Below are 27,383 nucleotides of genomic sequence, written 5' to 3' on the forward strand. Positions count from 1 at the left end.
AGAATCTGTCACGACTTTGATCTTGCACAAACGGCATGAGCATAACGTCACGTACTTAATATTACACTTTGCAGATTTATGGTCCTTTATTCTGTATTTTAAAGGGTGAAAAGAGTTATCAGATGCACGAATAGTATTAAGTATTATCCTGGTATTAATATATTATTATGGGGTGACTAAAAGTATTGTAGAAGTGCTATTTATAATGCTGTCGGTGTAATCCCTCATTCGTCCAGGCGTGTTCCATAGTAGAAAAAGCTTCAGTTGTAGTCATCTGGACTCAGTTTGAAAAAATAGACGTTTCGACTCTCATCCAAGAGTCATTGTCAATGTCATTGTCATTGTCAATTGTCATTGACAATGACTCTTGGATGAGAGTCGAAACGTCTATTTTTTCAAACTGAGTCCAGATGACTACAACTGAAGCTTTTTCTACTATTTATAATGCTGTAAATCCCCTGACAAGCCTTTAAACAGGGGCGTCTCTAGGGAATGGCACCTGAGGCAGTAAATTGGGGGCCGTTTGACCAAACTCAAACAAAAAAGAGAAAATAGATGTAAATATTTCCGATTTATTTCATTTTCAATTATTTATTCACAAGAAATATGATATTTCTGACTGATTTTTACCAAAAAGTCTGGACTCGCCTGTGCCATAAAGTGTGGAAAAACAGTACCGTATTTTCCACACTATAAGGCGCACCGGATTATAAGGCGCATTAAGCCAAACAAAACGTGTACCACACAAAATCGCTTCTAGGTCAGTAAGCATACCTAGAATTAATCCATATATAAGGCGCACTGTCGTTTTTTGAGAAAATGAAAGGCTTTTAAGTGCGCGTTATAGTACAGAAAATACGGTACTTTTCCATATTGGCTGCTACAGAGCAAAGCATTATGGTCTACGTAGTTCTCAGTTATATTACGGTATGACAAAGAAGTTAAATCACTAAATGCAGAATAAAGGACTGTTTAAACATGTTAAATCTAAATTGTTCACTCACTATAATAATCAACACCACCTACTGTTTTGTGCATGATAATAATAATAATTCATATCCCATCAAGTTGTATAGAAAAGACTGCTGTATCTGTCTGAACTGCTTCTCCTTGTGTCCCATGCCTTCAATGCGATTCTGCTTTACCGGGAATGCTTGGATTCGTAGGTCCACCAGGTTAGACTCAAGCGGTCCATGATTGTGATGTTATTTGTGTGTTTCGATGCTTGTTTATGATGTTGTTTTGTGTACATTTTGTGTGTTTTTTTCATGTGATATTGCAGGAAAATTGTGGTTATTTGTGCTGTAGTTTCAAGCAAATTCAAATATATGGGAAAACTTCTATTCAAAGGCAATTAAGCAACAAAAAAGAGTGGACGCGATCTTGGTTTTTTAGTTTAAATCATTTCACTTTTAAATAAAGCTTTTTTCTCAAATCTAAAATCATTTGGAAAATATAAAAGAATTAAGCTGATTAGCAAAAAATTATTGCCACATTTTTCCCCTTAAAAATCTATGATTTAACTTTTCTGGTGGAGGATTGGTCGCCTGCTTGTCTCCATGGAGATGTCGATGCTTTGCCTGGAATAGCAAAAGCGAGTTGAATTCTGTCGCCCGGACAACGTTTTTCAGAGTCAACGACACCTTTTTGCCTGGAATGTAACGGCACTATGGCAGCAAACTTATCCATCTCCATGGAGACAAGCAGGCGACGCAACCAGGACGAATTACAGGTTAGATCTGTGAAGGGGAGAGCGCGCTCAAGATGGCGTTTTCTTTCTTTTTTTGTCATTTTGAGCAGTAAAAACACAAGCGACAAAAATGGTGGCGAAAAAATGAAAAAGTAAAAAACAAGACCTGGAGATAAAGTTTAGTTGAAACTGATCTGAATAAATACTGTCGATAAGTTACAATCAAACAAATGCTACATTAAACAAAATATCCCTTGCGTTCTTGTTCTTTGAGTGGCCTGTAAACATGTCTAATTGCACATTTGTGGATGTGCAGGTCCCAGCGGTCCGCAGGGTCCTCGCGGTCCTGGAGGCATCGGAGGAGTTAAAGGAGAAAAGGGCATTCCCGGAGCCTCGGGGACGCCAGGCTTCCCCGGGCAAAAGGGAGAGGCCGGCACCCCTGGCTTCCCGGTAAGAAGCTTCAAAGTGTTAAAATGTTTTGGGAAACGTTATCTTATTATGGACTTATCAATATTGAAGTTTGATCAGTTTTTCCCATACACACTTTGCTGGTTTTTGTATTGACATTGACAGTGTTGGGAAGAAAAATGTATTTAGTAAGTAGCTAAGTCGGAGTTAAATATTTGTAATGTATTCCGTCCGATGTGAATCCTTCAAGTACTTTCACATTGTGTTGCGTTATATTATAGTATAAAAAACAGGATTAAAACCGCTTTACGTTTGTTTATCACTAATTAATGAGGAGGAATTGCACATGCCGTCTTAGTAAACTTATTTACAAAAACTATATTGTTTTAAAAAGACTGCTTGAATAAGAAATATGGGCAATAATTGACATTTATTATAGAAAAAATCTGTGGGAATCGCTGGTTATTTGTTTGAATAATTTTACTATGCGCAGCACCGGGAATTGATTGGTTTTCGGTTCTAATAGGTTTTGTGTCTGATTCAGAAACATTTACTTACATTATAATGAATTCATTATTATTTATTTGGCTATTTACCAGTCATTGTTGATGCTAAGAATCTTGCACTATAGCACATTTTTTACCGTTGCAAAGTTACAGATGAAAACAAGTATCATTCTTTGCCTCTTTAGATCAGTTTGAATCAGTTCTTTGTCTCAATTACAGTCTCCACATTGACATGAGTCTGAAACAGCAATTGACAGACTCTAAAAATCCAAATATTGACATCAATGTTGCGAATATAAACGTTAGATCATTGCATCTCTAACAGATTCTGCAAAATTATACCAAACAAGTGTATAAATATTATAATCAAGCAGCGTAGGCTTTGTTATTGGCTCATTCATCATCATATTGAATTTGTTTTGAGGCATTAACTTCACCAAACTGCTGCTTTTCCAGGGTCAGTCCGGTTTGCCTGGGGGTTCTGGACTGAAGGGCGACATTGGCCTGCCTGGTGTTCCTGGATTCCCCGGTTAGTATTATATCAAAATGAACTTAAAACACGCTTAAACAGAAAGGTAAAATGTGTGCGTTTCATCTTTAACAGGACCTAAGGGAGACTCCGGACTTCCTGGTGGGAGCGGACTTCCTGGAGACCGTGGAGACCCTGGTCCCCTGGGTATGTCACAGGACTGAACATGTAGTTATAGTTGTATAAAAAATGACACTAAGACATCAAATCTTGGCACTTATTTGACCAAGTAGAGAGGTCCACAACCACTCTCCTGTCAGCATTCAGATTCTGCAGGAAGAAATGGGACCATTTTTGGGGGTTAAATGGCAGTTATGAAAAGTCTGTCTTATTTATGTTCACGGTAATAATATTGAAAGCAGTTTTAGTCATTTTTAATAAGACCAAATAAAGTTGAATAGATCAACGTGGGCATGACGTCAGAATAACAGACAGCTAATCTCAATCAAATTGACGAAAGATGACGTCCCAAGAGCGAAGCTGAAACAGCATAAAGTAGAGGACCATTCTGGATTAGTTGAAGCGATGTTTACGGTGCAGAGGACGTCATATTAGTGGAAAGAAGGCTGAACTTGTAAAAAAGTATATCCGGGCTTTCAGCGTCTTCATTTAGACTCTCTCTTGGTTCACAACAAGTCCGATTTTTGAACATTACGACATGGCATTTGTAAGGGTTCACTGAATAAAACTGATATTAATTCTACAGCGTTTGCGGAACACGGTAAACTTATATCCCGGAGCTCCAGCGCAGGCAGCGGCGAGCGACAACCTGCGTCCCCGGGATTTGCTTACTTTCACGGGCAGAACGCACCCCATTCCCCGCGCTCTCCGGGTCTAAATTTCCTGGTAGAGACATGGACACAAGAGTCTTTGACCACTCTCCGGAAAGCGCCGCGGAGGGGGTGCGTTCTGCCCGTGAAAGTAAGCAAACCCCGGGGACGCAGGTTGTCGCTCGCCGCTGCCTGCGCTGGAGCCGCGGTCGTCGGCTTCAGGAAAGTCATGAACCAAACGCCCTCTATTTCAGGTCTATCGGCGTCGCGAAAATCACTTTTACAGCAGTGTTTGTTGCTAAACGTCCTTGTGGAACAAATGAGTCGATTCTGGGTCGTAATAATCAGTTTTGACCGTCGCTTTATGACGTGTTTTCAATGGAAATAGATAGCCCCGCAGTTTTCATTGACTGACTTCCGGGTACGCGCTGTTGGCGCGGTGACGTCACATGGCTATTTTTAGCTCGCCTGGCTCATCCAGCCCATTTCTCCCAAACCAACAACCATCAAAACAACAAAACAGTCCATGACCAGGATCAGGCAGAAGCTTTTATGCCGGCTCCCATCCTCAAAAAGTACAATATGTGCCGTTTATTATGTTTACTCTTTTGATACCTTTATTAAATGTATGCGTACACGTATGGATGAGCCTTAGAGTTGTTGACTTCTATGTTAAATCACAGTTTCTTTCTTGCCCAGGTCTCCCAGGTGACCCCGGCGTTCCTCCAACGCCCATCGTGGTGAAGGGAGAGCGCGGTCCCCCTGGTCCTCAAGGTCTGCCCGGAGGTCGCGGAGGGCCCGGTTCCCCCGGCCGAGAGGGTCTTCCAGGTAAAGTGCACAGACACACCAGTGCTCGGCCACAGGTTCATGTGTTATGGGTGTTATAGTTGATGATACATTTTACAATTCATTATTTTTATGAATGTAGGATCCCCTGGAGAGCCTGGAGACGCCGGTCCTGAGGGCACCCCTGGGTTCAGCGGTCCCCCCGGCAGAAAGGGAGACACAGGACCAGCCGGACAGCCAGGTAAACACATCACCTTCTACTGAAATCACTCCTGAAACATATATATTTGGCACAGTTGCGCATGCGCACTCCCCCGTGCGGACTGATACAACACACACGTGTGTTTGTTTATCAGCGCAACGGATCGCATCGCATCTCTCGTCTTCCGTCTACTTCTGAGCTCGAACTGTCTTTCTCAGTCTTCATTTTGTCCCGTACACTGAGGGAACTATATTATGATAGATCAATGCTCTTAGACACGCGGAAACGTGGGACGAGCCGCAGGTGAGCGGTAGGTGCGTTTTATGATTGATACGTGGCAGGACTAATCGTCAGTCCACGCCACGAGGAAATAAGACTTAGATTTGGGCCAAAAAAATTGTCCATTCAACCTTTAAGGATTCTTATAGTAAACTAACCAGGCAGCTCTTCATCAGGAAAAAACATTGTAATATGAACAAATGCTCTCATAATTTAAAGTCCATTTTGAATTCAGTGCAGATATTCATTCTTATTCTTCTCTGTTTTCTTTCAGGTACTCGTGGTTTGCCCGGCCCCGCTGGCTCAGACGGGCCCCAGGGTCCCCCCGGTCAGACTGGCTCTGTGTCTGCGGCTCATGGGTTCCTCATCACGAGACACAGCCAGTCCTCGGAGGTGCCCTTCTGTCCTGAAGGCAGCAACCTCATCTACGACGGGTACTCGCTGCTGTACGTGCAGGGCAACGAGCGCGCCCACGGGCAGGACCTGGGTACGACACTCACTTCTCATGGGACAGATGCATTGTGGGACTCAAGTGCTCAATTTTGTTTTTAAGTAAAAGTAAAGATACATGTGCAAAAATGCTAAAAGTAGCACATAAACCAGTTTAAGAATGTACTTTGAGAGTAAAAAGTACAGTATTTCACACAGATTCTCTTGACTTTGATCAATAATTGTGCTGATCTTTGGTCAACCGAAGCAATTCCAATAAATGTCTTTTTTTTGTTTTTCATGTGTATATTTTTAGGATGATACGCAGATGTTTACTTGTCCTTTGTTACTTTCCACCACTTGAACTCCACATTACACTTTGAGGGTCATTTCCCTCACATTTCCTTGTGTTTTCCAGGTTCCGCTGGCAGCTGTCTCCGTCGCTTCAGCACGATGCCCTTCATGTTCTGTAACATCAACAACGTGTGTAACTTTGCCTCTCGTAACGACTACTCGTACTGGCTGTCCACGCCTGAGCCCATGCCCATGTCCATGGCCCCCATCACCGGGGAGGGAATCAAACCTTTCATCAGCAGGTACCGGACTCTGTCATATGGATTCACAAGGACAAAGATGTACACTGCTTTCTCCAAGTATTTGACGTGTGTGTGTGTGTGTGTGTGTGTGTGTGTGTGTGTGTGTGTGCGTGTGTGCGTGCGTGTGTGTGTGTGTGTGTGTGTGTGTGCTTGCGTGTGTTTGCTTGCGTGTGTGTGTGTGTGTTTGCAGGTGTTCAGTGTGTGAAGTGCCGGCCATGGTGATTGCAGTCCACAGTCAGACCATTCAGATTCCCTCGTGTCCTGCAAACTGGGAGGCCCTCTGGATCGGATACTCCTTTATGATGGTACGTTATATGATGAGACGTATATATTTTATGTATGTTTTAGTTTGTGCACTGACCTCTCTTCTCCGTCCCCTCCCTCAGCACACCAGCGCGGGGGCCGAGGGCTCGGGACAGGCCCTGGCTTCCCCCGGCTCCTGCCTGGAGGAGTTCAGGAGCGCCCCCTTCATCGAGTGTCACGGCAGAGGAACGTGTAACTACTACGGCAACTCCTACAGCTTCTGGTTGGCCATTGTAGAACAGAACGAGATGTTCAGGTACAGACTTTGAGACCGTATGAAGACTCTCAGTTATGTCCACACATGTATAACTTAAGTATAAATGTCCTGAGGAAGTAACTTGTGGATCTCAATAAGTATTTCTTGGTTAAATAATGGTTAATAACACATCACAACACCCATTAGCTGCAAGTTTAATGTCTGAAGCACTTGTATAAAACAATCAGACACTTTACCATAATAGTTAAACATGTTATTTATGATCATTTTCCATATTCGGACCACTCACTGACCCTTCTGTGCTTCTGCAGAAAACCCCAGTCGGAGACGTTCAAAGCAGGAAACCTCCGGGCTCGCGTCAGCCGCTGCGTGGTGTGTATGAAGAGGACGTAACGCCCTGGGCCCCCTGAGCCCCCCCTCGTCGCCATAGAGCCCGAAAGAGAAAACAAAACAAAGTAGAGGATCGGGGAAGAAGACGAGCGGCGAACGGCGGCCATGACACTTGTGCTGTCACCGCGGCGACGGGACGGAAACCTTGGTGCTTCGTCTTCCTGAAAACTTTAACGAAAACAATGGTGCTACTGTGCAACACAGCTTCATAAAAAAAAGAAAAAACTGACTTAAAATAATTCCTAACTCTAGTCTATGTTTTTCCTAAGAAGTACCTCAAATGAAAGCAGAGAATGATCCACTAAACGATGCCATGATGGATGTGTGACAACAAAGTGCTCTTCTTCTCCCCTTTTCTCCTCGGGCTCTTCCTGTGCTTCTAGCCCTGGCTCCACACGTCACTGCTTCCTTCACGTAGACTCCCACGTGTAAATAATACTCCCCGTGACAAACACACGCAGTAAAAGTGCCCGTGAAGCTGCGTTAGCATCACACATATTCAAATACTCGCGTACTCGTAGCCTGTACTTTTCACGCACGTGTGATTCTCAACAGACTTCTACCTAGTGTTTTTTTTTTCTTTATATTTTTGTTTTTTTGTGTTGGGCTTAATTGAGGAGGAGTGGACTGTTTCCACGGTTACCAAATCGGCACTTTGAACTTCAAAACATCCGGTATGAGAGATGCACTGACTGTAGGCTTTGCTTTAGAGACACGCTGCCAACGTTACGTCTAAATGAGTTCAAACCACTTGAATTCAGAATCACTTTCCGATAATTAGTTTATTCTAATGAGTCGGTCTAGATTATTTTAGTTTTTATATTTTGAATTTAATCTACAATTTTCTCACCGAACGATCGGAGGATTTTGCTTGAAATAAGAAAAAAATGATTGAACCAGGTCACAATAACACAAGTAAAACTAGAGCCACTCACTAATAAATCGATTTTCTGAATTCTAAATTGTAGCTTGTGTCGACGTTTGTTTTGCAGTCGCTTTTTTCTTTCACTGTTTCTCCATCTTTTGTCTCTCTTTGGATTTTCCGTCGTGTTCGTCACATTCGCTGGTACTAACTCTGCCGTAGCCCGCTCTCTAACGCTTTGCATCTTCACTCTTTCTCCTTTTTGTAAGTAATAATGTGTATATTGTGTAAAACACCTTTTGTTTTTAGCGAATGGTATCGGCTGTTGATAATTTCTTTTTTGCTTTTGCTTTTATTTTTTGGAGCGTACAATGACACACTGTGCTCACTGACACACATCCACTCATATTGTACAAAGGCTTTTATGAATGAAACAGTATTTTATATATAATAAAAATAATAAATATATATTTGAAAACAAAGATAAAAGATGGTATATAGATTTTATTTGGCTGTGGGACTGTTTTTTCTGTTGTACTTAACGACTGCGTTCGCCCACAAATACAGCTACTACTGAGCACTGACAGCCAATTCCTTCAAATATTCTTAACAACCTTGTGTATTGTAGGATTACTGATATTTCAATTACACCGGGAGTTGCTTCTTTAGATAGTCTGATTATTGGGGAATGAAATAAAGGAAATAAATCACTATAATTTGTAAAGTGGGTCGTATTTGTGCCCACTGTCTTTACAAAACCACTTGAATGCAGCCAAACGGTACAGACTTGAGCCTTTCCAAATGCAAGACACACACTTGCTCTTGATGTTCTGTCATTTGGTTCTGGGGAGAATGTTTTTTTGATTTTTTAGTTTTTTTTTAATGAATTTGTCAACCTGGGGTGCGATAATGAAAAATGTGTATTAATTTCTTTGTTTTTTTGTTCCGTTTTCAATGTTATGTTATCCAGAAGTTGTTATAAACTTTAAAGACTGAAATAAATACCATGTCCGAAAGTTGTCTTCTCAAATGTGCCACGAGTGAAACAAACACTGACGTTTACAGTAACAAATGTACTGAGACGCCGACGTTTAGAGTAATAAATGTACTGAGACGCCGACGTTTAGAGTAATAAATGTACTGAGACGCCGACGTTTAGAGTAATAAATGTACTGAGACGCTGACGTTTAAAGTAATAAATGTACTGAGACGCTGACGTTTGGAGTAACAAATGTACTGAGACGCTGACGTTTAAAGTAATAAATGTACTGAGACGCTGACGTTTGGAGTAACAAATGTACTGAGACGCAGACGTTTGGAGTAACAAATGTACTGAGACGCCGACGTTTAGAGTAATAAATGTACTGAGACGCTGACGTTTGGAGTAACAAATGTACTGAGACGCTGACGTTTAAAGTAACAAATGTACTGAGACGCTGACGTTTGGAGTAACAAATGTACTGAGACGCTGACGTTTAAAGTAACAAATATACTGAGACGCTGACGTTTGGAGTAGCAGTAGCAGTTTGTAGTAATATTGTAGTATAATATTGTAAGTAATTGGTACTCAGGGCTTTTCCGCATCTACAGTTTTTTACGATTGAATAAACACTAAAATCTAAAGTTTTGCCCAATTATCAAAACCTTACACTCCAGGAGCAAAACTCGGCCTCAGATCTGCTCCACTGTAACACAATAAGTCAGTTCACACTTTGTGCAGAACAACACACACAGTGATGTACAACACTGAACACACTTGTGCATTTACACACAGAAGTATATCAAGATGTCACTTCTGCAATTCTAAAGCACTGACTGTCAAATGACCACACCCATGTGCCAAATGACCACACCCATGTGCCAGCTGACCACACCCATGTGCCAAATGACCACACCCATGTGCCAAATGACCACACCCATGTGCCAGCTCATTGAACACTGTCATCAGGTGACCAAACACAAGATCGCTTAATTGTAGACGCACCAATCAGGTTTAAGCACTGTAAAAATGCAACAGGTGAGTTCACCAAACTGAACCAAAATGGAAGGAAGAGGAAGAGGAAGAGGAGGAGGAAGACTTCAAGCAGGAGGAAGAGGGGGAGGAGTTTGGGAGGGTTCTTTTTTGTACTGGATAAAATGTAATGTTCATGAAAGCTGGGAATTTTTTTCTTTTTTGCCATGTTGGCTTGAGTTTATGGAAAAAACTAAATGACATTGTCAACAGCATTAGTCTTGTGTCCTGTGTGGTGTCTACAGTGATGCACAAGTGTGTGTAGTGTTCACTGTGTGTGTTGTTGTGCACAAAGTGTGAGCAGACATTGTGTTTCCAGTTGTGCAAATCTGAGCCATGTTTTGCAAATTCTCTGTGTACTTCACCCACACGACTCTGTGCAGCAGTGTGTAACTGGTGTGTAACTGGTGTGTAACTGGTGTGTAACTGGTGTGTAACTGGTGCAAACATAGTGAAGTCATATGCAACATGTGTGTTTCATATGGTAAAAAAATATGGTTTTGATCAATTAGTTTATAGTTCTTACAAAAGTGTTTCATTTTGCAAAGGCGCTAAAGTGTTTTGATAATTGGGTTTGTGGTTGTGCTAATTGTGTGTAGAGTTTTGCTAAATAAAACAAAACCATCAAAATTGTGTTTATTCAATCGTAAAAAACTGTAATCTTCTCACTGAATCTGTGACTTTCAAATGTTGTACTTGAATTAGCTGCACAAGCTCATCTCCACACGAGGCTAAAGGAAAAACACATAAAATACAATACAAAGAACCTATGTTCATTTAAATATCTGTAAGCTCAAAACAAGCCACGGTAAGTGTGGGAAAAAATAAAAAAAATCTGTAGCACTGAAAAATACTACAACCTAAAATAGAGATAAACATGCTCAACAGAACAGCATATGAGTTTACTAGAATGTACAAAAATACAAACAAACTAAAAACTTAGTGACTGTAACTGCATTAATTACTAAAGCACTTTATTAAGTCGGGTCACCAAACTTGCCTCTTGGCTGCTCAGTTTTAAGTACATTTTGGCTCCTACAGTTAAGATCATTTATAATTTGTTTTACTCAATAGCACTTTTTTGGCACATTTTCTCCTTTAACTGATGAAGTCAAACTTCACATTTTCACATGTTGAAAACAACATGGAGGACATGATATAAAAGTGTACATATTGTACTTGACACAGAGTGACAGTGTGAGGCTCTAGTGTCTGCTGCAGAGCTGTCCAACATTAAGACTTTACTTTCAGGGATCACTTCTATAGTTTGTGACTTGAGAAATGTGTTTCTATAAAGTTTGGTCTCGCTGATCACGATGAAGAGTTGGTGATACTTCTTCCTGAACATGAAGCAGACAGAGAGACCTGGTTTACTCCTCATGCTCTCTGCTCTTGATGACTCTTCACTGTTTCCTCTGACACTGTGACGGGAGAAGTATGATCTGAGTGATTGAAATCTGATCATAGAAACTATTAATTTACCCTGGAAAGTATATGAATTACTTCCTAAAACACAGTTGATATCAGAGTATTATATTGTATTTATTATGTCTGTGAAAAGCTGGACCTTGTCTAAGGTGAAATCTAACAATGGCCAAAGTCAGTGGTCAGGCTCTCGACTCCTAACGGGATTAAGCAGTAGAGAATTAATGAAAACTTTGGATTTTTTACATCCTTCAGACTGAATTTGCTCAAAATTGGCAAAGGTTGAATTGCAAGACGCGTCTTACGCATGTATCTGGCTTTTTTGCAAAGCATTTTGTATGTTATTTCTCACAAAATTATAATCTATAAATAGTGATTTTATTATATTAACTGGATTATAAAGTGTTATATTGTGCTCTCTAAATGTAGAGACAGTCGTGGGTGTTGTGTCCTTCCTCTGTAAACTTAAACTGAACAGTCCTGGTCTAGAAGCACAAATGCATCAATAATACAACTCAATGTGATGCTTTTTTAAAGCCTTGAAACATTTGATTTAAAGGCTTTGCTTTTTCACAAGGCTTCAATTTAAACATCACTACTTTATTCATATTGAAAGTCAAAAGTGTAGAATAGAGACAGACGACATTTTCATGCTTCAAGGTTTTTAGAAGGGATTCCATAAATCTTTAACAGGAGATAATACTGATGATTTCAGCAGCAATACAGCCACAGACATATTCCATTCTACAAGTCTTCATCACTCAGATCATACTTCCTCCTCACAGTGTCAGAGGAAACAGTGAAGAGTCATCAAGAGCAGAGAGCATGAGGAGTAAACCAGGTCTCTCTGTCTGCTTCATGTTCAGGAAGAAGTATCACCAACTCTTCATCGTGATCAGCGAGACCAAACTCTTTAGAAACACATTTCTCAAGTCACAAACTATAGAAATGATCCCTGAAAGTAAAGTCTTAATGTTGGGCAGCTCTGCAGCAGACACTAGAGCCTCACACTGTCACTCTGTGTCAAGTACAATATGTACACTTTTATATCATGTCCTCAATGTTGTTTTCAACATGTGAAAATGTGAAGTTTGACTTTATCAGTTAAAGGAGAATTTTTTTCCAAAAAGTGTGAATTGAAAAAAGTAGGAAAAAAACATATTGTTAAGTGTAGGAGGCTAAATGTAGCTCCTCTCTTATCCACCAGGTGGCGCTGTGGGCTTTATGTGTCTTAAATGGACATAAAGCGTTTCACAGGTGCTGCTCATGGATCTATTATAATATCTGGATAGGGTGTGGCTAGCCGCAGCATGTCGTTACAACCCCCAGTGGCCGCTCCATTGGTATTGCAGCCAAAGAAATCGCGCGGCCCAGAAAGGTTTTTTTCCCTAGAGCGCAATCTAACGAAAAACTGCTCGTGTTCAGCTGTAAAAGCTCCTAGAGCTTTCAGAAATGTCGGATATAGCGACAATTCTTACCTATTTTTGGGTCATTGACTTTTCTAATTTTGAGATTGTTCAGTTGTCTTTAAAACAAATTTCAAGCCGTTAGCTTTGGCTACGCTCTAGCGCGCCGCTCTAGCCCGACTCGTGACCATCTAGACCAATCAGAGCGCGTGTAGGTGAAGTGAACGGGCCGAGATGCCTTGAAACCATGGATCTATTATAATATCTGGATAGGGTGTGGCTGGCCGCAGCATGTCGCAAACTCCCCCAGTGGCCACTCCATTGGTACTGCATCGTGCGTCCAGAAAGCTTTTTTTCCCTAGAGCGCAATGTAACTCAAAACTGCTCGTGTTCGGCTGACAGGGCACGTAGAGCTTTCACAAAAGTCGGATATGGCGGTAATTCTTACTTATTTATGGGTCATTGACTTTTTCCAATTTTAAGATTCTTCAGTTGTCTTTAAAACGCATTTTTAAGCTGTTAGCTTCGGCTACGCTCTAGCGCGCCGCTCTAGCCCAGCTCGTGACCGTCTAGACCAATCAGAGCGCTTGTAGGTGAAGTGAACGGGACGAGATGCCGTGGAAGAGCCCAAATGCCACGACTGAGCTACAGGCGTAAAACTATGAATCTATGAGTTTAATAACTGATCAAATCATGGAACTAATGACCACCACGGATCTGAGGGCCCCTGAGGGCCCCTGAGGGCCGTGGATCTACGACTCAGAAGTGATGTCTTGAAATGTTTCTGCCTGAAAATCGATGTTACGTTTCGTGTCCATCAGTGTTGTTCTCTGTATTACACAGACAAGAAACCTAAATACGGACTTAATCATGACTTTAGCATGTTTTGTAGATAAACATGTCATCTGAATACATTTGACATGTTGTAGAATGATATGATTAAAAATCTGTAATTTAAGAAATCAATTTTAGATCATACATTCCATGCACTTAATAAGGACCAGAATTATTTCCATTGACAGTGAAAATGTTTACTAACGAATTTTTTTTTTATGGTTTTATATTTTATTTGCGATAAACTACAAAAAACTGAATAATAACTCTAAACTATTGAGCCATGGCAATAAATAGATTTATTTTTTCCGGTTCAAAATCCTTCAGTTTTCTTAAAACCAGTTGTTTAATATTTCGCTTTATCTCACACTGTGCTCTGCGCTGCTCTAGTAACTGGTACACTAACCGGACGCAGACCTACGTCACTTCTGGGCTGCAGTGTCCAAAGAGCTAAAGGCTAACTGGCGACATGCGCCACTGAGCAGCTCCCATAGACTTGAATGGGCGGCCATCTTGGCTGCTGGGGGCTTGCTTGAAACAGCCCAAATGCCCCGACTGAGCTACAGGCGTAAAACTATGGATCTATGAGTTTAATAACTGATCAAATCATGGATCTAATGACCACCACGCATCTGAGGGCCCCTGAGGGCCCCTGAGGGCCGTGGATCTACTGCTCAGAAGCGATGTCTTTAAATTGTTTTTCCTGAAAAACTGAAAGAACATGAGAAATGCTACGGAAAGAAAGCGAGGAATTGGAGCGTTTTGCCAGGTATAAATTTATGATGTTACGTTTCGTGTCCATCAGTGTTTTATCTGTGTGACACATACAAGCTGCATAAATACTGACTTCATCATGACTTTAGCATAAATACTGACTTCATCATGACTTTAGCATAAATACTGACTTCATCATGATTTTAGCATAAAAACTGACTTCGGAAACTTGGGCCGCGCGTTGCTGGAGAGCTAAAGGCTAACTGGCGACATGCGACACTGAGCAGCTCCCATAGACTTGAATGGGCGGCCATCTTGGCTGCTGGGGGCTTGGTGCTGCTCTGTTGGTCGGTCACTGTTTGTGCCTGAACTTCCTGTGGAATCGTGTTATTGTCGTTATATTGATCACTGGCTCGTGGCGATCGGAGCAATAAAGACGCTTTATCACAAGATTTTAGATTTGTCTTTTGAGCAGCCGAGAAGTGAGTTTAGTGACCGACTTCACCTCTACATTAACTTTAAAATAAATATATAAGTAATATTATAATATAAATGCACTTTTCGGACTGATTTTCACATTTGTCTAATATTTAAACCTAAATTAACATTTATAAAGACGTGATTCAACATATTTAAATTTTGATTTTGTAGAATCTTGTGACGACATGTTTACCTTCTGACACAGAGTGACAGTGTGAGGCTCTAGTGTCTGCTGCAGAGCTGTCCAACACTAAGACTTTACTTTCAGGGATCATTTCTATAGTTTGTGACTTGAGAAATGTGTTTCTAAAGAGTTTGGTCTCGCTGATCACGATGAAGAGTTGGTGATACTTCATCCTGAACATGAAGCAGACAGAGAGACCTGGTTTACTCCTCATGCTCTCTGCTCTTGATGACTCTTCACTGTTTCCTCTGACACTGTGAGGGGAGAAGTATGATCTGAGTGATTCTGGTTAGACCAATGTTATTGATTTGTGTTTGTGTTGTTGCTTGAATTATTTTTTTAAATGGAAAAATATTATCCCTCAATCTTGAAGCAAAAGTGTTTTACTGTTGTTTATAATTCCATTCTACACTGTAATTGTGAAGAAAATAGTGAAAAAGCAAAACCTTTCAACCAAATGTAACCGACCATATCAAAACCCAAAAAAGCTTAAATGCTCTTTTGCCCGATTTCGTCTGCGCCGACTTGTTGCGTTTTTTGCTGTGGCGGGTCACAAATGTTTGACACATAGTGGTGTGTTTTAGTACTACAACATCCGCAGTGGTTTGAACCACATCATATGTGCTGTGGTCACCAATAAAATAGCTTCACATTTGAGTTGTATTATTGATGCATTTGTGCTTCTAGACCAGGACTGTTCAGTTTAAGTTTACAGAGGAAGGACACAACACCCACGACTGTCTCTACATTTAGAGAGCACAATATCACACTTTATAATTCAAACTGAATTAAAAAATATCTATATATTATATTTTGTAAGAAATAATTACAAAATGCTTTAAAAAATAGCCAGAAAACTGCATAAGACACGTCTTTCAATTCAACCTTCTGTCTGAAGGACCTAAAAATAACATTTTCATTAATTATCTACTGCTTGATCCTGTTAGGGATCCTTGGCAGAATTCACCTTGAACAAGGTAGAGCTTTTCATAGGATGAATACAGAGACATAAATCACTAACATCCAGTCACTTTCATAACAGCTTTGTTTCAGGAAGTATATATTATTTTCAAGTGCTAATTAGTGTTTTTGTACAAATCTTAGTCACTCAGATCATACTTCCTCCTCACAGTGTCAGAGGAAACAGTGAAGAGTCATCAAGAGCAGAGAGCATGAGGAGTAAACCAGGTCTCTCTGTCTGCTTCATGTTCAGGATGAAGTATCACCAACTCTTCATCGTGATCAGCGAGATCAAACTCTTTAGAAACACATTTCTCAAGTCACAAACTATAGAAATGATCCCTGAAAGTAAAGTCTTAATGTTGGACAGCTCTGCAGCAGACACTAGAGCCTCACACTGTCACTCTGTGTCAGAAGCTAAACATGTCATCACAAGATTCTAACACTTTTGTAGGAAATGTTCAGAATTCTTCTTAAAACTACATTTTTGTAGATGCGGCTTTTGAGTTTGAATCCTAAACTTTGACACTTGTTACAGCAGAATAAATCCTCACATCAGTAGATCAGGATCTGTGATTGTGGCAAATATTTCAATCTGACCATTTGTGATGTTGAATTTGCCTTGTACTTTCCCTCCTCGTCACACGAGGGCAGTGTTGAGTCTCCCAATAACAATATCAAGAAGATATTATGTCAGTCCAACACAAATGTGTTAAAACATGTCTTTATGAACGTTAGTTTAGGTTTAATTATCAGACAAATGTGAAAATCAGTCACAAAAATGTATTCCTATTATAATATTACTTAAACCTTTATTTTAAAGTTGATGTAGAGGTGAAGTCGGGTCACCAAACTTGCCTCTTGGCTGCTCAGTTTGAAGTACATTTTGGCTCCTACAGTTAATATCATTTATCATTTTTTTTATTCAATTTGCACTTTTTTGGCACATTTTCTCCTTTAACTGATGAAGTCAAACTTCACATTTTCACATGTTGAAAACAACATGGAGGACATGATATAAAAGTGTACATATTGTACTTGACACAGAGTGACAGTGTGAGGCTCTAGTGTCTGCTGCAGAGCTGTCCAACATTAAGACTTTACTTTCAGGGATCATTTCTATAGTATATGACTTGAGAAATGTGTTTCTAAAGAGTTTGGTCTCGCTGATCACGATGAAGAGTTGGTGATACTTTTTCCTGAACATGAAGCAGACAGAGAGACCTGGTTTACTCCTCATGCTCTCTGCTCTTGATGACTCTTCACTGTTTCCTCTGACACTGTGAGGAAGAAGTATGATCTGAGTGATTTAGTTTTAAGATATACTATATTGAGGTGAATAAGAAGCAATAATTTGTCTTTCTGAGTCATCTTTAACCATGAACTCACAAAAAAGTCTAAGTAATTGAAACCCTCAAAATCGTTTGAAAATAAATGAGTTGAACATCATATTCAACAAGAAGTATATATTTTCCTTTTAAATTCATTCATGATTCTATCGCTTGTGCTAAACATCAGTGCATTGATGACATCTAGAGGTGAGGTGAAAGCACTGCATCTTCAACACTGTCATGGTCGTCCTCATCACCGTGGGCCCTGCGCTCCTCATCTGTGCAGTTGTAATCCAGGCATTAAGAGCTCCCAAAGATAAAGGTACAATCGATTATCTTGTGTTTTGTTTCATTCACAGGTCTAAACCAGGACTAAATGAGGAAAGACCAAGCTGTAGAAGATATGACCAGGACTAAAACCTGACTTTAACTCAGGTTTAATCCACGACTAAACCAGGATGAGCCAGCTGCATAGGGTTTAACCAGGACTTAACCAAGACTAACCAAGGACTAAACCAGGCCTGACGTGCTGTAGATGTGACCAGAACGTAACATGACTGACCCACATCTAAGTACTCAGGCTGATATTTGGCCCTTGCACTTTCACACACCCAAAAACACCAGCAGGGGGCGCATGCACTAATCCAAACTGTAACGCATTTAAACACACAACTGACACACTAAGCTTTACTGCTGTCCATAAACATTGACTTATGTTCTGCTGTCACTACTTTAACTAACTTTTTGTGTTTTGTTATAGCGACAGAGGAGGAGCCACGCCCAAAGGATCGCCCCGCTGTTCTAAAGTGTCCATGGATAAAGGGCACTGAGGGGTCAATACTGGTGAAGGGTCAGGGAGAAGTTTGAACCAGTGAGATCAAGACTGGTTGTCCTTGTGCAATCTTCAGGCTTCTGTAGTAGAACGATTGTTCACCATCTGCTTGTCTTTATGGAGATGTTATACCTTTGCCTGGAATGTTCCACAATATGGCATTAAACTGAGCTCACATATAGATTTAACATAATTCACACATTGCACTTTCTTGTTCGTTGTATCCTTTTATGACTTAAAACTCACAGAAATAAAGTTTTATCTTGTTTTTTCCCTTGTTTTTGCATTACAATATTCAAACACTATTGTAATGCTTTTCAATAAAACTGATGGCAGGACAAGGCTCGAGAAATGATAAAAGTACAGTTTAATTTCTTTACAATTGAAACAGGTAAATATCAGAACAGTTCAAAGATACAATGGGCCCTGTATGTTCTTTTAATACAGTAAAAGGAAGATTTACTCATATATAATGAGAGTGTTTTTATTCAGAGTTGATTTGATTGTTATTAAAGTGTAGAATGTGGTGATGTAATGAAAACAAATCACACATTAAAGGAGACATAACGTGTTTATTTCAACTTCTTAATATTAAACCGTAACATCAGTAAATCATTATTTTACATTTTGTTCATTGTAAAATTCAACATTAATGTAAAACGGTTTAGTGATAGAAACAAATCCCTTTGACTTCCTGCTAAAAACTGCAGAACTGACAAGCCCCGCCTCCTAACATTTCACATTTACTAAAACATGTTTTTAGTTTTTTTAAAGTTCTGATGTGACATTTTAGCAGCTGCATGTGTCACTTAGTCTTTGTTTTTCAGATCATCCTGGCTAAGTACAGGGGTGTGGGCGGGGACAGGGGACAGGTGAAAACAGGAATTTTCTGAGCACTCCAGCCCCAGTTTTAGGACAAATTAAAATTGCTCGAACATGCAGGAATCAAAATATAACTTTGAGTAAACAAATGATCAGGAAAACACAGTTCTAACCAGGTTAAAAGTCCAGTTAAGTCGATTTAGCAGAATATGTCTCCTTTTAATAACATGTATTTGTTTTCAATCAACAGGCGTAATTTTCACGATTTCTACACCGATGTTTTGTGGTAGTGAATCCAGCAGTTCCTTTATGAGCTACAGAAACAAGAGTCATTGATAAAAGACGTGCAGCAGACACATAAATGTTACCATGGTGCTTAGTCTGACCTTCTGCATGGCTGTGGTCAGCTCTTCTTTGGACAGGGACGTGGAGACTTTTGTATTTAAGACAACTACAAGAAAAAGCAAAGTCAACAAATCAAAAATATGACTTTTACTTATCTCTGTTTACTCTCTAAAAACAAAAGTTACCTTTGATTGACGGTGTTGTAGCTGCAGGAGTAGAAGGAGGAGGAGGAGTAGTAGTAGGAGAAGTAGTAGTAGGAGTAGTAGTAGTAGTAGGAGTAGTAGTAGTAGTTGTAGTAGGAGGAGTAGTAGTAGTAGTAGTAGGAGGAGTAGTAGTTGTAGGAGTAGTAGTAGTAGTAGGAGGAGGAGTAGTAGTTGTAGTAGGAGGAGAAGTAGTAGTAGTAGTAGGAGTAGTAGTTGTAGGAGGAGTAGTAGTAGTAGGAGGAGGAGTAGTAGTAGGAGGAGGAGTAGTAACAGTAGGACTAGCAGTAGTACGAGGAGGAGTAGTAGTAGTTGTAGTAGGAGGAGAAGTAGTAGTTGTAGTAGGAGGAGAAGTAGTAGTAGTAGTAGGAGTAGTAGTAGTAGGAGGAGTAGTAGTAGTAGTAGTAGTAGTAGTAGGAGGAGGAGTAGTAGTTGTAGTAGGAGGAGAAGTAGTAGTAGTAGTAGGAGTAGTAGTTGTAGGAGGAGTAGTAGTAGTAGGAGGAGGAGTAGTAGTAGGAGGAGTAGTAGTAGTAGGAGGAGGAGTAGTAGTAGGAGGAGGAGTAGTAACAGTAGGACTAGCAGTAGTACGAGGAGGAGTAGTAGTAGTTGTAGTAGGAGGAGAAGTAGTAGTTGTAGTAGGAGGAGAAGTAGTAGTAGTAGTAGGAGTAGTAGTAGTAGGAGGAGTAGTAGTAGTAGGAGGAGGAGTAGTAACAGTAGGACTAGCAGTAGTAGTAGGAGGAGGAGTAGTAGTAGGAGGAGGAGTAGTAGTTGTAGTAGGAGGAGAAGTAGTAGTAGTAGTAGTAGTAGTAGTAGGAGGAGGAGTAGTAGTTGTAGTAGGAGGAGAAGTAGTAGTAGTAGTAGGAGTAGTAGTTGTAGGAGGAGTAGTAGTAGTAGGAGGAGGAGTAGTAGTAGGAGGAGTAGTAGTAGTAGGAGGAGGAGTAGTAGTAGGAGGAGGAGTAGTAACAGTAGGACTAGCAGTAGTACGAGGAGGAGTAGTAGTAGTTGTAGTAGGAGGAGAAGTAGTAGTTGTAGTAGGAGGAGAAGTAGTAGTAGTAGTAGGAGTAGTAGTAGTAGGAGGAGTAGTAGTAGTAGGAGGAGGAGTAGTAGTAGGAGGAGTAGTAGTAGTAGGAGGAGGAGTAGTAGTAGGAGGAGGAGTAGTAACAGTAGGACTAGCAGTAGTACGAGGAGGAGTAGTAGTAGTTGTAGTAGGAGGAGAAGTAGTAGTTGTAGTAGGAGGAGAAGTAGTAGTAGTAGTAGGAGTAGTAGTTGTAGGAGGAGTAGTAGTAGTAGGAGGAGGAGTAGTAGTAGGAGGAGGAGTAGTAACAGTAGGACTAGCAGTAGTACGAGGAGGAGTAGTAGTAGTTGTAGTAGGAGGAGAAGTAGTAGTTGTAGTAGGAGGAGAAGTAGTAGTAGTAGTAGGAGTAGTAGTAGTAGGAGGAGTAGTAGTAGTAGGAGGAGGAGTAGTAACAGTAGGACTAGCAGTAGTACGAGGAGGAGTAGTAGTAGTTGTAGGAGGAGGAGGATTGGGAGTAGTAGTAGGAGTAGTAGCAGTAGAAGTTGTAGTAGTAGGAGGAGTAGTAATAGTAGTAGGAGAAGGAGTTGTTGTCAGTGATGCTGTGGAAAACAACAAAACAAGTAACAGACTGAAGAAAAGTGCTTCTATAATTGTCAGTAAAACAGTTGGAGCCTGTTTACAGTTTTTTACGATTGAATAAACACTAAAATCTAAAGTTTTGCCCAATTATCAAAATCTTACACTCCAGGAGCAAAACTCGGCCTCAGATCTGCTCCACTGTAACACAATAAGTCAGTTCACACTTTGTGCAGAACAACACACACAGTGATGTACAACACTGAACACACTTGTGCATTTACACACAGAAGTATATCAAGATGTCACTTCTGCAATTCTAAAGCACTGACTGTCAAATGACCACACCCATGTGCCAGCTGACCACACCCATGTGCCACATGACCACACCCATGTGCCACATGACCACACCCATGTGCCAAATGACCACACCCATGTGACAGCTCATTGAACACTGTCATCAGGTGACCAAACACAAGATCGCTTAATTGTAGACACACCAATCAGGTTTAAGCACTGTAAAAATGCAGCAGGTGAGTTCACCAAACTGAACCAAAATGGAAGGAAGAGGAAGAGGAAGAGGAGGAGGAGAAGAAGAAGGAGGTGGAGGTAGAGGAAGACTTCAAGCAGGAGGAAGAGGGGGAGGAGTTTGAGGGGTTCTTTTTTGTACTGGATAAAATGTAATGTTCATGAAAACTGGGACATTTTTTTCTTTTTTGCCATGTTGGCTTGAGTTTATGGAAAAAACTAAATGACATTGTCAACAGCATTAGTCTTGTGTCCTGTGTGGTGTCTACAGTGATGCACAAGTGTGTGTAGTGTTCACTGTGTGTGTTGTTGTGCACAAAGTGTGAGCAGACATTGTGTTTCCAGTTGTGCAAATCCGAGCCATATTTTGCAAATTCTCTGTGTACTTCACCCACACGACTCTGTGCAGCAGTGTGTAACTGGTGTGTAAGTGGTGTGTAACTGGTGTGTAACTGGTGTGTAACTGGTGCAAACATAGTGAAGTCATATGCAACATGTGTGTTTCATATGGTAAAAAAATATGGTTTTGATCAATTAGTGTAGAGTTTTTACAAGAGTGTTTCATTTTGCAAAGGAGCTAAAGTGTTTTGATAATTGGGTTTGTGGTTGTGCTAATTGTGTGTAGGGTTTTGCTAAATAAAACAAAACCATCAAAATTGTGTTTATTCAATCGTAAAAACTGTAATGAAACTCAACAAGTCTTTAAATAACAGACTAATAAGATAACGTTACAAACATTAGACATAAAACTATTAAATCTGACACTCATCAATGTTAAGGTTGATAAAATAACTTTCAGTCTTGTTTTAAATGTGAAAAACGGATGTACTTGTGGAGGAAAAGTAAACAACAACAACAACAACAACAACAACCAGATCTAAACTTGGACTTTCTCAGCTAAACTAAAATGATAATAAAATATGTCTAAATATTGATTAATTAGCCTCAATAAAACAATGATTAAACTGCAGAGGGCCGTGAGTTTGAGAAACACTGGATTAGAGTTTATTTTCTCGGTTAAAAAATGTTTTAGCTCCAGAAATATCAGTTACAGAATAAATAACTTACCAACAACATCCACCATGAAACAGCGAAGGTCTGACTGATACTCCAACCCACTGTAAGATACATTATTCAAATCATCATTTTGTAACTTGGTGTGTTTAGATTTAAAATGTAACTTGATGTGTAACTAGTAACTCATTTAATGTTGATATAGTAGTTTTTGCATCTTTAGCTGGTCCACAGTACCTGGTATAAGCCACAAAGCAGACTGGATAACTTTGTCCAATAGATTCATCTGATGGTTTCCAGCTCCAGAGAAACTCGCTCTCATTTAAAGACCGTGAGCTTGATCCGGACGGCCCGCTAAACTCCATGCGAATAATCCTTCACAAAAGCAAATGAGAGTAAAATGTGTTGATTACGTCTTTTTATTTTTTCCAATATTTGTCTTGTATTATGTGCTATGCTTATCAAAGAAGTACAAACTTAAACTCAGCAACAGAACAATATCACTGATTATCACCTACGTCAGATTTGCTTCGGCTTTTACAGGAACTTCAGTCGTTGTATTTGCAGTAAAAAACAGATGAGCTCCATGTTCTGGAGTGGGACTGACAAACTTGGGCAGGTACAACCCTTCTTCACAGGAGGGAGCTGCTGAATAAACTGTAGAGGCCATAAACAAATCAGATTTACAAAACTCTTCACTCTAAAACACATTTCTCTCACATTCACAACTGTGCGATCTCTGCTTCAGAAACATTTTGAAAGAAACAAATAAAGGAAAGTGGACCGGACCAGCCTCCTAATGAGGTCAGAGAGGAGTTTTAAAAGGACCAAAGTGGATCTTCTTATACCAGAGGCTTTAGCTCGTTCCATGTTTACTGTTTTATAACTGCATCTACAGACCGGGCTCGGGGTGAAAATAGTGTCCAGGACATGAAACATCTGACTGAGAAAACACAAAAACACAAAAATGCATATGGACAACTGTCTGTTTTATGAAACTAATGTTTGTGTTTGTTTTCCTCTTCATGTAGTAATTGTTACTGTGCACTATAAGTTACAGTATCACTGAGGTTTAAGATTTGCTCTTTACAATCTGATATTTTATAAAATGTAAAATGTAATTTTATGTCAAATGTATTTTCTCACAAATGGTTTCTTCCTCTAAGTTATAAAATAACACAAAACAAAACACAGTGATGTCAAATAATCTCTCCATAGTTTGTATCACCAGCCGTCACTGTGTTTTAATATTCATTAAAATAATATTATAGACATGATTTATACCTGTAAAATAGATTTAATCATAAGGTAATAAGTCACAAATACTTTGAGTTTGGTTGCTGCGTTCAGCACTGGAAATATGTTTTAATATAAAAACTGAAATAATAAAAGTAGTTCTGATTGTGCTGCTGTTTCCTGCACTTTAATAGTTCAGCTGCATTTTGACTCTGGATCTGTTTATTTGTCAGTGTTTGGTGATAAACTTCTCTCCTCTGTAAATGGTGCTAAAGTGTTTACATCTATTCCACACAATGTCTTCTCTATTCTAGCTTTCTGTTATTGAACTGTGCTGTGTAAATCGTGTGATTGTTTTTTACCATAAAACACAAACTGCACAGGGATTTGGCTGATGGCTTGAGAGCTCGTCCTTGTTTCCTGTGTCCCATTACTTAATGTCAAGGAGATATTTGATGAGGCAAAGTCCTCCATCATCAGCTGCACAGCGTAGAGGCCCGTGCTGGTGGTCGGGCTGAAGTCCAGAGTGCAGTTCTGTGGAGGGGAAACAGCTCAGGTTATACACGTCTACAACATCTAGAATGTGGATTACTACGAGTAAAAGTTTCCATTCAGAACAAAAAGAAATGACTGCATTGACTTGTTTGTAAAATGACTTGATAGTAAATGATACAAGCCAAACTATGTGCTGATGTGGTGTTCTCTTGTCTTATTAAAGAGTAAATCATAAAGATCCTGTTCATTCATTTGAAGCCTGATGGTTCTCACTGGGTGCAGGCGGAGCACAGATGGTGGGCTGCACTGGGCACACTCCTCTGGCTGTCGACTGTTATCTGCAAATCTGCACTGGACCTGGTCTCCATCCGGGTCAAAGGTCACCAGACGAACACTTCTCTGACAGTTGCGAGGGACTCTGAAACACAACCACGGATCTTTATCAAGTGAGTTATAATAGAGGGGAATTTTACAATGGAGTTTACTGTTTCTTTAAGTTTAACATTTTGGCTATTGGTAATGAACTCTTCTTACATGATAAAGGGCAGCACGGTTGTGTGAGGAGGTCTGTTGATTTGCCCAGAGTCCGACCGCGTTCTGAGCTCCACCACAGTCAGAGCTCTGACGTCAGTCACACCATTATCCAACACAAACTTCCAAGACGTGTTTCCGCTTCAGGATAAGAACAATTATTTGTGATACTGCTCATCTGTTAACATGTACTTTAAACTGTACTTAAAAACCATGAACAACATTTTGAATTGATGCCAGGACTGGAGCCATGTGTTGGTGACGCCTTGTACCTGTGGGCAGCCGGGCCGCATGTGTTTACAGTTTTTTACGATTGAATAAACACTAAAATCTAAAGTTTTGCCCAATTATCAAAACCTTACACTCCAGGAGCAAAACTCAGCCTCAGATCTGCTCCACTGTAACACAATAAGTCAGTTCACACTTTGTGCAAAACAACACACACAGTGATTTACAACACTGAACACACTGCATTTACACACAGAAGTATATCAAGATGTCACTTCTGCAATTCTAAAGCACTGACTGTCAAATGACCACACCCATGTGCCACATGACCACACCCATGTGCCAAATGACCACACCCATGTGCCACATGACCACACCCATGTGCCAACTGACCACACCCATGTGCCACATGACCACACCCATGTGCCAAATGACCACACCCATGTGCCAAATGACCACACCCATGTGCCACATGACCACACCCATGTGCCACATGACCACACCCATGTGCCAAATGACCACACCCATGTGCCACATGACCACACCCATGTGCCACATGACCACACCCATGTGCCAAATGACCACACCCATGTGCCAAATGACCACACCCATGTGCCAATTGATTGAACACTGTCATCAGGCGCGCATACACAAGATCACTTAATTGTAGACACACCAATCAGGTTTAAGCACTGTAAAAATGCAGCAGGTGAGTTCACCAAACTGAACCAAAATGGAAGGAAGAGGAAGAGGAAGAGTGAGGATGAGAAGGAGGCAGAGGCCGTGCCAGAGGAAGAGGTCAAGGTAGAGGAAGACTTCAAGCAGGGGGAGGAGTTTGGGGGGTTCTTTTTGTACTGGATAAAATGTTCATTAAAACTGGGAATGTTTTTTTTTTTTGGCCATGTTGGCTTGAGGATATGGAACATATATGGACATTGTCAACAGCATTAGTCTTGTGTCCTGTGTGGTGTCTACAGTGATGCACAAGTGTGTGTAGTGTTCACTGTGTGTGTTGTTGTGCACAAAGTGTGAGCAGACATTGTGTTTCTAGTTGTGCAAATCCGAGCCATGTTTTGCAAATTCATGGTGTACTTCACCCACACGACTCTGTGCACTTAGAAGATGAATTAGCCAAAAGTGTTTAAGGTTTTCCACAGCAGTGTGTAACTGGTGTGTAACTGGTGTGTAACTGGTGTGTAACTGGTGTGTAACTGGTGCAAACATAGTGAAGTCACATGCAGCGTGTGTGTTTCATATGGTAAAAAAATATGGTTTTGATAAGTTAGTGTAGAGTTTTCACAAAAGCGTTCCATTTTGCAAAGGAGCTAAAGTGTTTTGATAATTGGGTTTGTGGTTGTGCTAAATGTGTGTAGAGTTTTGCTAAATAAAACAAAACCATCAAAATTGTGTTTATTCAATCGTAAAAAACTGTAATGACAATGCTTTTTGCTTTACTTAATTTTGTCTCCTGTTGTCTCCTTTCAGGATTCATCACATTCTGATGCATTTGAAAGAATATTGTAAAATGGTTCAAGCTAAAATGCTAAAAAAAAAAAGTGGTGCACAGGCCCTTTAAATGACAAGACTTACTCTGGGACTCGAAACATAAACGGTGCTTTGGTCGGAACCTGTTTGACCACAACATTCTCTGACTGACAAAAATAATTTGAATCAATATAGCTTGTTTGTGACGACACAGTCGTCCCACAGTTTCCACTGATGCAGCTCCAGGAAGGGTCTTTACACCCCCAATTGCTCAACTTAACGCGAACTTCTACCTGCAAACAAACAATGCAGCCAAACATCATCAAAGCCTCATTGTGTGTCCCACTTCACTGCATCACACAGTTAACACAGTAATTCATCTTAATGTTAGCCTCATGTTCTACTCTCCAGGTTTTATATTTTAGGGGCAGACAGTCTCCCGTCTGCTTTAAGGGCGTGTCCGTACGGAGAGCGGGCGTGGACGAGGAAGAGTACGTTTTATAGTAATTGCAAGTAAGCACAGTGCTGTGGGCGGGGATGGGGGATAGGTAGAAACTGACATTTTTAGAGCACTCAAGCCTGGACAATGCAGGATTCTTCAAACATGCATGAAAATGTCTAGCTTAAGTAAAAACCATAATAACATGATTGAAAGCTCATTAAAAGTACATTTTGTGTAATATGTCGTTAAATATGGCTTAAATGTCCATGACAATAAACAACATGATAAATGATGTTTGTAACTTGTAGTTCTTCAGTTAAAG

The 27,383-nt window shown here is 40.3% G+C and overlaps 1 protein-coding gene and 5 non-coding genes across 6 annotated transcripts in view; 4 read left to right on the forward strand and 2 right to left on the reverse strand.

The window, feature by feature from the left end:
• col4a5 (collagen, type IV, alpha 5 (Alport syndrome)) overlaps nucleotides 1–8,983 on the forward strand; it is a 362,461-nt gene extending 353,478 nt beyond the window's left edge. Inside the window, exons 41-50 of the mRNA XM_072459360.1 lie at nucleotides 2,007–2,140; nucleotides 3,061–3,133; nucleotides 3,209–3,280; nucleotides 4,603–4,731; nucleotides 4,832–4,930; nucleotides 5,445–5,657; nucleotides 6,018–6,195; nucleotides 6,386–6,500; nucleotides 6,582–6,754; nucleotides 7,027–8,983. Of these exons, the coding sequence (XP_072315461.1) occupies nucleotides 2,007–2,140; nucleotides 3,061–3,133; nucleotides 3,209–3,280; nucleotides 4,603–4,731; nucleotides 4,832–4,930; nucleotides 5,445–5,657; nucleotides 6,018–6,195; nucleotides 6,386–6,500; nucleotides 6,582–6,754; nucleotides 7,027–7,108 (1,268 nt within the window). The 3' untranslated portion in view covers nucleotides 7,109–8,983. The remainder of the gene's footprint in view (nucleotides 1–2,006; nucleotides 2,141–3,060; nucleotides 3,134–3,208; nucleotides 3,281–4,602; nucleotides 4,732–4,831; nucleotides 4,931–5,444; nucleotides 5,658–6,017; nucleotides 6,196–6,385; nucleotides 6,501–6,581; nucleotides 6,755–7,026) is intronic.
• A 2,230-nt stretch (nucleotides 8,984–11,213) lies between these two features.
• LOC140372263 (small nucleolar RNA U3) lies at nucleotides 11,214–11,429 on the forward strand. The gene has a single exon (XR_011928598.1). It is a non-coding gene; the product is annotated as a small nucleolar RNA U3 (small nucleolar RNA).
• Nucleotides 11,430–12,159: 730 nt separating this feature from the next.
• On the reverse strand, nucleotides 12,160–12,374 carry LOC140372235 (small nucleolar RNA U3). The gene has a single exon (XR_011928570.1). It is a non-coding gene; the product is annotated as a small nucleolar RNA U3 (small nucleolar RNA).
• Nucleotides 12,375–15,089: 2,715 nt separating this feature from the next.
• On the forward strand, nucleotides 15,090–15,305 carry LOC140372254 (small nucleolar RNA U3). The gene has a single exon (XR_011928589.1). It is a non-coding gene; the product is annotated as a small nucleolar RNA U3 (small nucleolar RNA).
• Nucleotides 15,306–16,124: 819 nt separating this feature from the next.
• On the reverse strand, nucleotides 16,125–16,339 carry LOC140372261 (small nucleolar RNA U3). Its single transcript, XR_011928596.1, has one exon. It is a non-coding gene; the product is annotated as a small nucleolar RNA U3 (small nucleolar RNA).
• Nucleotides 16,340–17,075: 736 nt separating this feature from the next.
• LOC140372233 (small nucleolar RNA U3) lies at nucleotides 17,076–17,290 on the forward strand. Its single transcript, XR_011928568.1, has one exon. It is a non-coding gene; the product is annotated as a small nucleolar RNA U3 (small nucleolar RNA).
• The last annotated feature ends 10,093 nt before the right edge of the window (nucleotides 17,291–27,383 follow it).

This window comes from Eucyclogobius newberryi, unplaced genomic scaffold (assembly GCF_026437365.1).
Source record: "Eucyclogobius newberryi isolate DKJ021-1_F unplaced genomic scaffold, fEucNew1.0.hap1 SCAF_22, whole genome shotgun sequence".
Lineage (NCBI taxonomy): Eukaryota > Metazoa > Chordata > Actinopteri > Gobiiformes > Gobiidae > Eucyclogobius > Eucyclogobius newberryi.